Below are 14333 nucleotides of genomic sequence, written 5' to 3' on the forward strand. Positions count from 1 at the left end.
CGCTTTAGGTTCAAGGTTACTATCTTACTATCTTCACAATATCACTTCACTGCTTGGCATAAATGACACACAAACCACCGTGTGAAAATCTGACGTCAGCCAGGTCTTGTTGTTTGATTTCCAATACACAGACAAATCATTTTTTGATAAAACCCTCATTGCTCGTGGTATATCTGAGTGATAAACGAGCATCGGCTTCAGTTTTAATGTCCTGAAGCGTTACCACCGAGTAGGAGTATTAAACGATCTTTTCCAGCCTTGAACCCACAAGCACTTTTTTCCTCCCTAGGAAATAAAATTTCAGGGTGGCATTCTCTTCAGAATAGGCCTCTTTTATCAACATTGAAGATAAGCTGGGATGGGTATTGCCATGCTCAACGATTGCTTTGAGAATCTGGGGAACTTCCTTGGTTGCATGCATGTCTGCACTTGCTGCTTCACCAGAGATATGGATGCCGTGCAGTTTACAGTGTTATTTGAACCCATCAAACCAAACTCTGCCAGCTGTTAATGTTTCTAAGCTATCCCATTCTTCTTGTAGGTGTCTGAAGATGCTCCTTGATTTTTCCATGATAGGAAGATGGCATAATGGCATGTTGTGTCGTTTCATCCACCCAAATGCAAAGTGTATTTTCCATTTTCTCCTTGAACAAGTCACCTTCTTTGTTGTTAAACGTGAGGTGGCCACAGCAGAAGCTTTTATCTTATCTATAATTTTAATAATGGTTCTAATCAAGAACCATTTCGAGTTAAGATTAAAGATTTACACACATCCACCTGCTTCCAATCGCCTCAACACTGCAGTTTTATATTCAACGTGATGCTTTTCTCAGCACCTTAGATGCACGTACAGCACTTGAAATTGCAGACTGTTTTCCAGAATAACAAATTGTGCAAGACAACCAGAATGTGGGCACACTGTAGCCACATTAGTTTGAAACAACTGAAGACTGAGGAAACTGCTGGCCAGATGTGAGCGCATGTGTGATGCTTTCTGATTGGCTACATGAATACAACCAAAGATTGGTACTTGCCACGGATTGTTTGAATTTGAGAATTTTGACTGCTTTTGTGGATTTGTTTGTTGAAAAAAAACTCCAAAATGAAAGAGCTCTTTTACAAGGCAGTGCTAAACAAGGTTTACTGTAATCTGCCACTAATCACCCCCATGCCTGAATGTTGACTAAGTCTTGCAGCATGCAGACATGTGTTACTTCATTTGTTAATGAGTTGTGAATAACTTACGGTAAATTAATAAGATTACCATAAAAATCGTAAGAACATATGATAAACAATGAAAATATCAACATCACACAAATTTGATTTGTTGTAAGTTTTGTTTTGCTTAAATGTTTCGTAGCAGAGTGCTATTCTTAGTCCATGTAATAAACTAATGACCATTCCCCCAACACACTCGCATTCAGAATTATTAAAATACAATCATATACTCTTAATTGTGTTAGGTATGCTACTTGTTATATGTTTTTTTTCAATCTTGGTCTATATTTAATTTTAGAAAGCTCTGATTACAGAAATATTGTAGCTAATTCGCAATATCGAAATTCGTTGAAAATATCTGAATTGTGGGCTATTTTCTTCTGTTGATACCAACTGATAATTAACCATTTTTTTTGTAACCGGCATCTGCAGTTCCTTGTATCCACATCCTGATAATTAAGTAAATTGTGCTTCCAATAAATTTAGCTATGGACTCTAATTGTGTTAAATTTTACAAGATAGAACTACAAAAATACAGAGGACAGTTTTTTTTCTGTATAAATACATAAATGGCCTGATATTCTGGCTGATGTTGAATCTACATATCAGAGACGCAAATTCAGATTCGTATTACTTTATTGTTAGATATACAACAGCCCAATGAAATTCCTTGTTCAAATGAATTTCTGAGTAAACAGTATACCTACAGTAACAATAAAATATAATTAATGCATTGATGTGCAAAACTGTAGTGCAAACCCAAAGCAGTGGAAAAAATTTTGAATTACAGTAACAGAATAACCCAATATTGTACGTGAAAAAAGCAATTGGTTCAGTCTGACAGCATCATGGTAGAAGCTGTTCTTAAGTATGGACATCTGACTTTTCAAGATCCTGTATCTTCTCGCAGATGGTGGAAGAGCAAAAAGGGAATGGCTAGGTAGGCACGATGCAATGCATCATGAAGATGGACTGAATAGAAGGAAGTGACAAACCTGTGATGGCTGGGCTGTGTTCAACACTCTCTGCAGGTTTAGGCAGATAAGTGCAGAGCAGTTGCCAAAATAGACTGAACTGCATCCTATTAGAATACTTTCAAGAGGGCTTCTAAGGAAATCCAAAAGGATCCTTATGGACAGTGGTATCATCAGCGAACTTAATATTCAACTTGGCATTGCACATGGCCAGACTTTCATGGCTGTAAAGGGAATAGAGCAGGGGACTGATCACACAATCACAAAAGAGCACCAATATTGAGGGTCAGGGTGAAGGAAAGGTTATAACCAATATTAACCAACTGAGATCTGCTGGTCAGAATGTCAAGAAGCTAGTTGCAGATGGAAACTTCAAGGCCATGTAGTTTGGGGATGACCTTATTTGGAATTATGGTATTGAAGGCTGAGCTGCAGTCAATGAATAGCATCCTGACACAGATGTTATTGTCAAGATGAACCAGAGCTGAATTGAGTATATGATCCTCTGGGAGATGGGGGGGGGGGGGGGTCACACGATGCAAATTTACTTTATAAATCATAGTTCATCTATGATTAAATAATTTTCAAATCATCTTTTCTCCGTTAAAGTGAAGGGAGGGTAGGAGTCTTTGAAAAGATAAATTTAAATAATTATGGTGAAAATTACATAATTCTCTGCACAAAGTCTGATGCAGATCAACTGGCAACAGTGATCTTTAATACCCTTATAACAAAACATAGTTTGGTAGAACAAAACTAGAAGTAATAAAACAGTACTTGCAGCATATATCCAAAAACATTGCCCTGACTGCATGTCCATGCTACTTTACGACTTAAGATCTTAAAGTAGGGTTAGGGATCCAGCATTGATGCTTGGCCTACATAGTTTATGTAGAATTTGGAAATGATACTACATTAGATTAGGATCAACATCCATTTGTGTACCTTTGTCCATGAGATGTCACACACATGTCTGGGGACTGATGGGCTGTCAATGTGCAAAAACTGCTGTTAATGCAATACATTGATTATGCAACAAAATTTCTTAGAAGGACCATCGTCCAAATCCTTCAAGTCCCTAGGTACTGTAATTGCAAAGTGTGCAGACAATTTGAATATTCTTTTTTTCCAAATGTATTTACTGCCTTTAAACAGCTGAAGGGATTGCCTATGTCAAAATAACAAACATTATCCTATAACACTTTGAACCAAAGATACACTACACAAATCAGAGGAAATCTGTAGGAAGAAGGGTCTCCACCCGAAACGTTACCCATTCCTTCTCTCCAGAGATGCTGCCTGACCCGCTGAGTTACTCTAGCTTTTTGTGTCTAACTACACAAATCAGATGTACAACAAAGGGTATGGCCACTGATTAGAGCCTGTCTAAAGTCAGTGACGGAAACTAGTTAAAAAACGTTGTCATCTTTATGCTGATTTTCATAATGCTGCTTTACTGATGAAACTCATTAACAACACGTATCCATTTCTCAAAAATCAACCTCAAAATAAAGTTTAGCCTGAAACAGCAATTCAGCATTCTTAATTTTTTTTAAATTACCATACAAAAAACATTTTGCAAAGATCATTACTTCCACCCAGGCAGCATAAGCAAACACATTGATTAGGCTCTTCAGTCTGATAATACAATTCTTGTAATGATTTTTAAAATCCATTCTGGTGCTTTAAAATAAATTCGAATGGAACAAAAGTTTTAATGATTCCCCTCAATACAGTAAATGTAACTGACATATGAAAATTCAGTGAAATTTTGTTTATTTTAGAAGTACAGGATGGAAACAGGCCCTTTGACCCACCAAGTCTATGATTGTCGATCACCCATTCACACTAGTTCAATGTCATCCATCTTTCTCATCCACTCCCTACACATTAAGGGAATTTTACAGAGGCAGATTAACCTACCTCTGGAGGGGAGGGAGGGGGAGGGAGGGGGGGGAGGGGGAGGGAGAGGGAGAGGAGGGGGGGGGAGGGGAGGGGGGGAGGAGGGGGGAGGTGAGGGGGGAGGGAGGAGGGAGGGGGGGGAGGGAGAGGGGGGGAGGGAGAGGGGGGGAGGGAGGGAGGGAGAGAGAGGGGGGAGAGAGGGGGGAGAGGGGGGGGGAGAGAGAGGGGGGGAGGGAGAGGGGGGAGGGAGGGAGGGGGGGAGGGAGGGAGGGGGGAGGGAGGGAGGGGGGGAGGGAGAGGGGGGGAGGGAGAGGGGGGGAGGGAGAGGGGGGGAGGGAGAGGGGGGGAGGGAGAGGGGGGGAGGGAGAGGGGGGGAGGGAGAGGGGGGGAGGGAGAGGGGGGGGAGGGAGAGGGGGGGAGGGAGAGGGGGGGAGGGAGAGGGGGGGAGGGAGAGGGGGGGAGGGAGAGGGGGGGAGGGAGAGGGGGGGAGGGAGAGGGGGGGAGGGAGAGGGGGGGAGGGAGAGGGGGGGAGGGAGAGGGGGGGAGGGAGAGGGGGGGAGGGAGAGGGGGAGGGAGAGGGGGAGGGAGAGGGGGAGGGAGAGGGGGAGGGAGAGGGGGAGGGAGAGGGGGGGGGGAGAGGGGGGAGGGAGAGGGGGGAGGGAGAGGGGGAGGGAGAGGGGGAGGGAGAGGGGGGGAGGGAGAGGGGGGGAGGGAGAGGGGGGGAGGGAGAGGGGGGGAGGGAGAGGGGGGGAGGGAGAGGGGGGGAGGGAGAGGGGGGGAGGGAGAGGGGGGGAGGGAGAGGGGGGGAGGGAGAGGGGGGGAGGGAGAGGGGGGGAGGGAGAGGGGGGGAGGGAGAGGGGGGGGAGGGAGAGGGGGGGGAGGGAGGGGGGGGGAGGGAGAGGGGGGGGGAGGGAGAGGGGGGGGAGGGAGAGGGGGGGGAGGGAGAGGGGGGGAGGGAGAGGGGGGGGGGGGAGAGGGGGGGGAGGGAGAGGGGGGGGAGGGAGAGGGGGGGGAGGGAGAGGGGGGGGAGGGAGAGGGGGGGGAGGGAGAGGGGGGGGAGGGAGAGGGGGGGAGGGAGAGGGGGGGAGGGAGAGGGGGGGAGGGAGAGGGGGGGAGGGAGAGGGGGGGAGGGAGAGGGGGGGAGGGAGAGGGGGGGGAGGGAGAGGGGGGGAGGGAGAGGGGGGGAGGGAGAGGGGGGGGAGGGAGAGGGGGGGGAGGGAGAGGGGGGGGAGGGAGAGGGGGGGGAGGGAGAGGGGGGGAGGGAGAGGGGGGGAGGGAGAGGGGGGGGAGGGAGAGGGGGGGGAGGGAGAGGGGGGGGAGGGAGAGGGGGGGGAGGGAGAGGGGGGGGAGGGAGGGGGGGGGAGGGAGGGGGGGGGAGGGAGAGGGGGGAGGGAGAGGGGGGAGGGAGAGGGGGGAGGGAGAGGGGGGAGGGAGAGGGGGGAGGGAGAGGGGGGAGGGAGAGGGGGGAGGGAGAGGGGGGAGGGAGAGGGGGGAGGGAGAGGGGGGGAGGGAGAGGGGGGGAGGGAGAGGGGGGAGGGAGAGGGGGGGAGGGAGAGGGGGGGAGGGAGAGGGGGGGAGGGAGAGGGGGGGAGGGAGAGGGGGGGAGGGAGAGGGGGGGGAGGGAGAGGGGGGGGAGGGAGAGGGGGGGGAGGGAGAGGGGGGGGAGGGAGAGGGGGGGGAGGGAGAGGGGGGGGAGGGAGAGGGGGGGGAGGGAGAGGGGGGGGAGGGAGAGGGGGGGGAGGGAGAGGGGGGGGAGGGAGAGGGGGGGGAGGGAGAGGGGGGGGAGGGAGAGGGGGGGGAGGGAGAGGGGGGGGAGGGAGAGGGGGGGGAGGGAGAGGGGGGGAGGGAGAGGGGGGGGAGGGAGAGGGGGGGGAGGGAGAGGGGGGGGAGGGAGAGGGGGGGGAGGGAGAGGGGGGGAGGGAGAGGGGGGGAGGGAGAGGGGGGGAGGGAGAGGGGGGGAGGGAGAGGGGGGGGAGGGAGAGGGGGGGGAGGGAGAGGGGGGGGAGGGAGAGGGGGGGGAGGGAGAGGGGGGGGAGGGAGAGGGGGGGGAGGGAGAGGGGGGGGAGGGAGAGGGGGGGGAGGGAGAGGGGGGGGAGGGAGAGGGGGGGGAGGGAGAGGGGGGGAGGGAGGAGAGGGTGCTGCACCAATGCAGGAGAGGTTTGCACTTGGTCCAGTTTTACTTAAATCCAGTGTGCATGAAACCATTGACTGGTACTAATATTTAAATGAGTGGTACATACCTGGCTATTCAATAATCAAAGGATTCCTAAAGTACAATTTTCTCTTTTGACCTTTAAATAGAAATTGCCTCCTTCCCACCATAACTTTCTCACTACTATTTTCATCATTCAATTAGCCAATGAAAATTCTTCAAAGCCATCTACCTGTTCTACTCAGTGACTATTTTGAAGTATTTTATTACAATAAGGCTGAAAGGCAGAACAATCAGCATTGTTTTTCTCACCCCTAGAGGGGCATATCATAAATGGCCTAGTATGTCATAATGGTGCAAAATTTTGAAAATTTACACAGAATTCACAATACCAATAGAAAACATCAAAGAATTACAGCAACAAAAATATGCCACAAATACACAAGCATGATGTAATTAAGAACATCTATAAAAATAAAAGTGTTTACCTAGATTTTTTAAATAAAAATAAAAACTGACCCGTGGCTTCTTAGTTCAGCTTTGTCAATCAAATGTGCTAACAGGCAGCACCTGCATTTTTTTTGTTAATTAGGCTATTTATTTCCTTCCAGGTAGTTTGTATACTAGCTGTAAATACGACAGAACTGCACAACTCCAAACTGTTACTATAAAAGTGGGTCACACACCTGTACAACATTTTGTTCAGTATGCTCAACAAGTTTGCTCAACTCTTCAAAATACATTTGAACAACGCACAGGGTGAACCACAGATCAGACATCAATATCCTTAATGTTTCTGCATTTTAGAAATAAAAATATTACAATCACCTTTGTATTTTAAAAGAACGAAATGAGGAAAAGGCTTACAATTGTAGTTTCAGATACTGGAATCCTTTACCCTATTTTAAACAGGTATGTATACGTACTTTAAATATAAGGAATACACAATATAAACCTTACCGTAAGTAATATTGCTTTAAGGCAAATGATGCATTCGGGCAACCTTTAGGAAAGTTCAACTCCTCTATTATCTGTGACCATTTGTTCTTATCGGTTACCTGCCCCAAAAATAATAACACTGATTAATTTGCGCACACATATTATCAGATATCAAAAATACACCATCTGTTCCTTTGCCCATATTAATAACGCGACCGGCACTATTTTACACCACGAGCTCTTAAACCCCCAAATCTTGTCTACTTTACTTGTTTTCATAAGAGTACTAAAATCTAAAAGATATTACATTTTCTCCGTCCTAATCATCCTATGGGCCTAATATGAGGCCTACAATTTTTCCCTGTACCACGAAGCCTGACACGGCGAAGAAATACGAAGGTCCGTCGCACTCGATCCGTCCAGGATAAAGGCAAACAAATGGTGCGAGCCGGTCCCCTGAAGAGCATTTCCTACCCCAGGCACACTCACGATTATCGATGTTAAACATGCCCGCTAATTTTGACTTCGCTGGAGTGCGCTCAGTGAAGCAGCAGCAGCTCAGCCCCACGCACCAGGCCAGGCGAGCAGCCTTACATGCAACAAATGCCGTTCGCATCTCTCCGCCACACAACCTCTATTCTTTACAAACATAAATTAATTTAGAAAAATAATCAATAAACCGCTTTCTTCGCCCACAACTAGAGAGGAACAAAAATTTCATCCCGTAAAGACAATTACCTTGGCGAATCCACCTAGACCGGTGACTCTGGTATAGAGAACGTGAAGATCTAGCTCCTTGCCACCCACTACTGGGATCTTTTTAAAAGGCGTCCTGAAAGACAGAGGGTAATCAGCCAAGTGTTTTTCATTTCAAGGAAAAAGTTTTAGGTTCCCCCTCCGTCAGGTATACGGGGTTATTTCTTACCCTCTGTTCTGGTGAAATTGCCGCAGCTCCTCCAAGAACGCCAGTCTTTTTCTCCGCGGCTCTAAAAGGTGCAATTTCCCCGTCGAATTTGCCATCTTTTTCATTGTTATTGTGTGTATGTGTATGTGTACCAAAAAAAAAAAAAAACGAACAAAAAAAAATAAGCCTCTCAAACAAACTTCCTTCACTGTCTAAAGGAGAGTGCCATTCCACTGCCGCTCAGTCATTGATGGTGGAGCGAGTGCGAAAGTTTTAAGAAGGAACGGAAAAAAAGGAGAAAAAAAAGGAGTAACGACTCGGTTCAGGACTCTTCCGATCGCCAGATGAAGAATAAAAAAATACAGAAAAGCATAAACTTACATCTTGTTCGCTATTGTGTGGCACTCACTGTTGTGGTTTGTGTGTGTGTATATGTGTGGGTGTTTTGCTGCTGCTTTTTTGACGCTGTTACACTGGCTGCGGTGTGGTAAGCGGCTCCATGCAGTCACTCGGCTCAACACTCTCGCACAGAAAAAAGGAGGAGGGGAAAGGGGGGAGGGAAAAAAACCCACACACACGAAAGAGAGGGAGAGAGAAAGGCGCACGGAAGGATTAAAACCACCCCGGCGACGCTGGTGTTGGCGGCGGCCAAAGGCACCGAACAGCAGCGGCTCGAGCCTCCCTCCGAGAAGCGAGACAATAGCGCCTCGTCTCAAGCAAACCGGCCACCACAGCCTGGGCCCCGGGAGGGGGTGCCCCTATTCAACCATTACACGACACCCCTCCCACACCGGCCGAGTTCGCCTCGCACAAAATGGCGGCCGCTCGCATCCCGCTGCTCGGGGAGAGGGGGGGCGGGGGAAACGCATCTCGGTGTGTGTGTGTGTGTGTGGGGGTTTTTTTTTAAAAACACATATCTTTATGTATTAGCGCTTTCGATTTATATCCGAAATAGTAAAATGTCTGCGAACGGTCGAGTCCGACCGGGGACTTATTTTTTTGTCAGTAACGTCGCAGATTGCGCCGAGGAGCAGCGCCGTCGTGATTCTGGTTTGATTTAGGAAACAAACATGGTGGCTGTGGTGGAAGGACAATTCTCCCAATGTGTGTGAGAGGCTTTTTTTTTTCCCTTCGGTGAAGCAGAGTGTAAGAAGCTCAAATGAGAAAGCTGCTAGTTATGGGCATTTCCAGATGAGTGTTTGCTGCGTCCAGTTACTAAACCTGAAGGAGTGTCAGGCTGTTGTCATCACCAGTCAATGCTCCTTGCTCGCTCACGGGTATCCCAGCTCCTAAACACTTTATTGAACGTATAAATTGACTGTTGAATTATTACAATTGCACAATTGAGTCAAAATGGATCATTATTACTTTTTAAACAGTTCCACAATTGTCATAGTTTTGTTTAGTGCTTGGTGATGCTTCCCTTTTATTGTCATATAAAACTTTTATTTATTTAATTAACGTCCAGAAATTTATTTAGTATTGGTGGATGTATTAACATTCATTTAAGAATGTTTTGAATCCTCACAAATGATACTGTGAGATTTTAGCACTGCCAATAACTTGCATTTGTATAGCACCGATTGTGCCCTAAGAGAGAAAATCAAAGAATGTTTGACACAGAAGATAGACACAAAATGCTGGAGTAACTCAGCATTTCTGGATAGAAAGAATGGGTGATGTTTCGGGTCGAGACCCTTCAGTCTGAGTCAGGGGAGAGGGAGGCACAGAGATAAGGAAGGACAAGGTGTGAAAACAAGACATCAAAAGAGATGTGGTCAAGGAAAATGTGGAATAGATCACTGTTAGCTAGGAGAGGATGACAACGAAGTATACAGAGATAAAATGTGATCAGACTGATCGTAGAACTAGTAAGGGGGAGGGAGGGGGAAAGCAATGATTAGTTGAAGTTAGAGAAGTCAATATTCATGCAGCTGGAGCGTAAGCTGTCCAAGCAAAATATGAGGTTTATGGTCCAATTTATGCTGGGCCTCACTCTGAATGTGGTGGAAGCCAGGTAAATCTCTGCTCAGAGCTGAGGCATCGCCACCAAAGAGAAACCTCAAAAACACAGACAAAAAAGAGGTCATCTTGGCTGGGGATGGGCCTGGAACCGTGGTAGGTACCGAGATAGTGGATACCAAGAAAGTGATGTGATTTAAGCACAATGGTAAGAACTTTTGAGAGTTACCGATCTACAGTTATGGTGTACTGACGCACAATTTTCATTTCACAAGTTTCAATGAAACTTGATGTAAGATAGGATACAAAATGGAGAATTTTTGGTGAACTGGTTTTGTAGGAGGGACCTGAATGTTCCTCAAGTACTGAAAAGGCTTGAGTAAAACACAAAAGAGTTCAGCTTTCAAACGCATGGTATGAGGTAGTGTTGAATGTTTTACAGTATTCATCTGTAAGCCAGTACCATGTTCTTAGATAATAGTGATAGTGTGTCAATGGAAATCAGGATGCTCTGATAAGGTGAAATAAGGTGTCTCAAGAAGGGTTCCGACCCGAATCGTCGCCTATCCTTGTTCTGCATGGATGCTGCTTGACCTGCTGAGCTACTCCAGCCTTTTAACTCAATGTTTGGTATAATCAACATCTGCAATTCCTTGTTATCACATGCTCTAAAGGTAGTTCTTTACGGGAACATGACAATTGCTGTTTAGCTGAAAAGAGGAGGCATTGATGGAGATGCTGTGATTTTAATTGGATAAAAAGAAACAAAACCAGGTTGAGGCAGTTAATGAGAATGAGATGTTGAGGGAAGGTGGTGTGGTCATGTATGCCAAATGTTATAGCGCAGATGAGAAGGGGCAAAATACATCATGATTATCATCCCAAATGGGTATCACTAATGACATTCAAATAAATAATGTAGTAATAAAGAGATTCAAGCAAAGAGTTACAGGAAAAATGGTTGATGACCTGAGTTAAAGGGATATTTGTGATGCATCGTAAGTTGTAAGAAAATTGGAACCTAGATGGCTTGTTCAGATGACGAGAATGGTTTAACTGTTCTAAGTCACCCACAATATTTCACAAAATTTATTAAATTACATTAAGTTCATTTGCACATACAATTCTTGAAACTTTGTCTATTTAGGTTTATGTAAGATGGTTTCCATACCTGCACAGTGTTTTTCCAACTGGCCAGTTCAGAACAGTAAGTGACAGAATCAGAACAGTTTCATTCCCGCTGTAATCAGACTAGAACGGACCTCATATGGGGTTGAATTCCTGATCTTCCAATATACCTCGTAGTGCTCCTTGTAAACTTTCTTTATTTTGTCTGCATTTTCTCTGTAGCTGTAATACCATACTCTGTACATGGTTTACTTTCACTATTGTGCTGTCTAATGGGCTTGTGAATGGTGTGATTTGCCAGAACAAAGTTTTCACTGTATCTGTACACGTGGCAACAATGAACCAATACTAATACCCTAGCTAATTTTTCCAGTGGTTAACTAAGCCATGGACCTTGACGGTCATTGGTCCAATCCTCAATCTACTTTGAGGTAACAGACTGTAGTCAAGGTGTAAATCAGAAATATTACAATTGGGCATTTTTATGTAGAAGAAAATTGGAGTTCCCATTCTTAAACTCCTCTTTTATAACCCATGGGGGCAGTATGTTTTTGTAGGCTGTAGAGTTGGCTATAATTCAACTCCACACAAAGTTTTACCGACATTTACTGTGAATACACATAATGTGTATGAAATACTGAAGAATGTTTGTGGAATTGTACAGTAGTAAAGAATCAAAATCTATAGGAATCAAAGGAAGGAAATTTGTAGTTGGAATGAAAAAAGTATCAAGATGTTTAAATTTAAGGCTTTTTTATTGGTAATAGTTTATTATAACAAGAGCAGAGGCCTGGAGTATTTATTTACCATGGTGCTGTTTTGCATGTGCTGCTCAGAACAGAAACACATAGAATGCCAGTTGTTCAGTCCCTTTCCCATGGGAGGTAGGGAAATTAGCAGATAAGTCAGCTCGTGGGTACTCTAATGTCATTTTCCAGCAGCTGGCTTAGAAGTAACATTTGCAGTTGTCAGCCTGCCTCTTCAACAAGGGACTAATCCCCTAAACTACATTTTAAACATTTTTTCCTTTTAATAATTTTTCATGTTTACTCTGACAGAGTTTAGAGTGTGAGGAGACTATTCCAAGGGTATCAAAACCGAGGCTTATCCTCCTCTCCTTATTTTGGTACCTTTCAGAATTGGAAAGTGAAGCAAGAAACACTATGCATATTTTCCTTTGCCACTCTGTGGCTGTGAGCCTGTTCCAATGATCTGACTGTCAAATTAATATTCCAGTAACCCAGATACACTATTATTCATGCTTGAATCCATGAGTAGGCCTTTTAAAATGGTTTGCATAATTCCTGGGGAAGTCTTCAAGGTTTTCCCTAAGATATTTGTGACCGATGACCATAAATCTGACATTAATACGTTATGGACCAAATTGAACTGCCCCTTTGGATTAATTCAACTTAAAATCCTGTCCAAAAAACACCCCTTCTTTCCCATCAGCTAGGCTCATGGCAAATGACAATCTCTTTAATTTTCAGGGAGCACAACATTAGTTAGGCCACAGCTTGAATACTTTACATGGTTCTCGTCACCACGAGATGTGATTGCACTGCAGGTGATGAAGGGGAAACTTTTGGAGATGGTGCCATGTCTAGAAAATTATAGCTGAGAGGAAATATTACATAAGTAAGGTTTGTTTTCTTTGGAACAGGAGCTGTGGGGAGGAATATCTTAATTAAGATGTAAAATATTATGACGGGCGTAAATAGAGTTGGTGGAATCCAGAACTACCTACATGATAGGGTGATAAAGCCAGAATCCTGGTTAAATTTTAAAATATACTGGGGTATGAAATTAAAATATACTGGAATGTAAAATTAAATGGCCTTGATTTCCTGGGCTACAGATATAATATTGGAAGGTGGGATTACGTTGTACAACTTAATCAACTGTTATAAAATGGTTCAAATTGCCCATTTGTCATGATTCTAAACGCTCTTTAAAAGCTGTGAAATGACTAGCATAATCAAGTTCATAATCAAGATATTTATTTAATAATTTAGAAATAACCATTGTGATTCATCTTCTATGACATTAACTGTCTTTTGCTTGAGAGTTAGTTGACCACACGAACATCAGTCATTTCAAAAGAGATTTATTTAAAGTCATATAAAAGTATCCATGCTGTTCATGCTTTGCTATCCAATTTATCTAAAGGTTATTTACTATATCAATAATTCTATTAAAGAATTCATTGATATTTTAATTAGATTGCAATGTACACTGAGGTTATCTTGTTAATTCACATCACTGGCATTACCAAAGTTTTTGTTGTTAATCCCCAATTACAACCTGGCATCCATTTTATTGGGCAGTTAAGAGTGGGCCAAAATGATAGGTCTGGATTTATGTAGCCCAGAGTGGGGTTTTTTTTACAATAGATTGGCTGTTTCATTGTTGCATAACAGATGAGAGCTTTTTTTAATTCCAGGCTTATTTTGGCTACTTGCATTTTTTAATTTTCTTAAACAAAGGGAACCAATTATTCTGATGGGATTTGATCTCTTATCTGGTCTAGTTACATACACCCACATGGAGGATGGTAGCTTAAAGGTTTGTGTTATGATCCTGTTAAAGTTCCAACTCCATATCTGTACTGTCAGCAAATTTCCATAATTTGGTCATTGTACCCAAGAAAATAGATTTTCTTTAGTGGGAAGAATAATGGTTCTAGTACTGAGCTCGAGAGAACACTACCATTTACTTCGCTACATTCTAAAAATATTCATTAATTGTGTCCATTTTCTGTTCTTCAGCCAACCATCTCTGGCACAACTTGAAAGATCATGATAATTTCTGCTATATGTGTTCATGGCAGCATAACGTTTGTCTTGCATTTTCTGTTACAGTTCCACTCAATATCTGTACTATCAGCAAATTTCCATAATTTGCCTATTGTACCCCCAAAAAAAACTATGCTGAGAATAGTCCTGTAATGATAAACATGTCCAATTTTTCTGTTTATAGCCAGCCAGCTCTGATGCAACTTGTTCATTCAAGGATATTTGAAAGATTATGATTATAAATTCTGCTACATTCACGTACATTTCTCTTAGCATTCTTCGATGCTTAGCATCTGCAAGCTGTATTAGCCTTTCACTTGCCTTATCTGCTGTTAGTCTAATTAGACCGTGCACACTTT

The 14333-nt window shown here is 44.4% G+C and overlaps 1 protein-coding gene across 1 annotated transcript in view; it reads right to left on the reverse strand.

Moving 5' to 3' along the window:
- Positions 1-8885, reverse strand: part of arid2 (AT-rich interactive domain 2) — a 76915-nt gene extending 68030 nt beyond the window's left edge. Inside the window, exons 1-3 of the mRNA XM_078417295.1 lie at positions 8111-8885; positions 7924-8017; positions 7207-7304 (exon numbers count right to left, since the gene is read on the reverse strand). Coding sequence (XP_078273421.1) covers positions 7207-7304; positions 7924-8017; positions 8111-8214 — 296 coding nt within the window. The 5' untranslated portion in view covers positions 8215-8885. The remainder of the gene's footprint in view (positions 1-7206; positions 7305-7923; positions 8018-8110) is intronic.
- Between the last annotated feature and the right edge of the window lie 5448 nt (positions 8886-14333).

Source organism: Rhinoraja longicauda, chromosome 20 (genome assembly GCF_053455715.1).
Source record: "Rhinoraja longicauda isolate Sanriku21f chromosome 20, sRhiLon1.1, whole genome shotgun sequence".
Taxonomy (NCBI): Eukaryota; Metazoa; Chordata; class Chondrichthyes; order Rajiformes; family Arhynchobatidae; genus Rhinoraja; species Rhinoraja longicauda.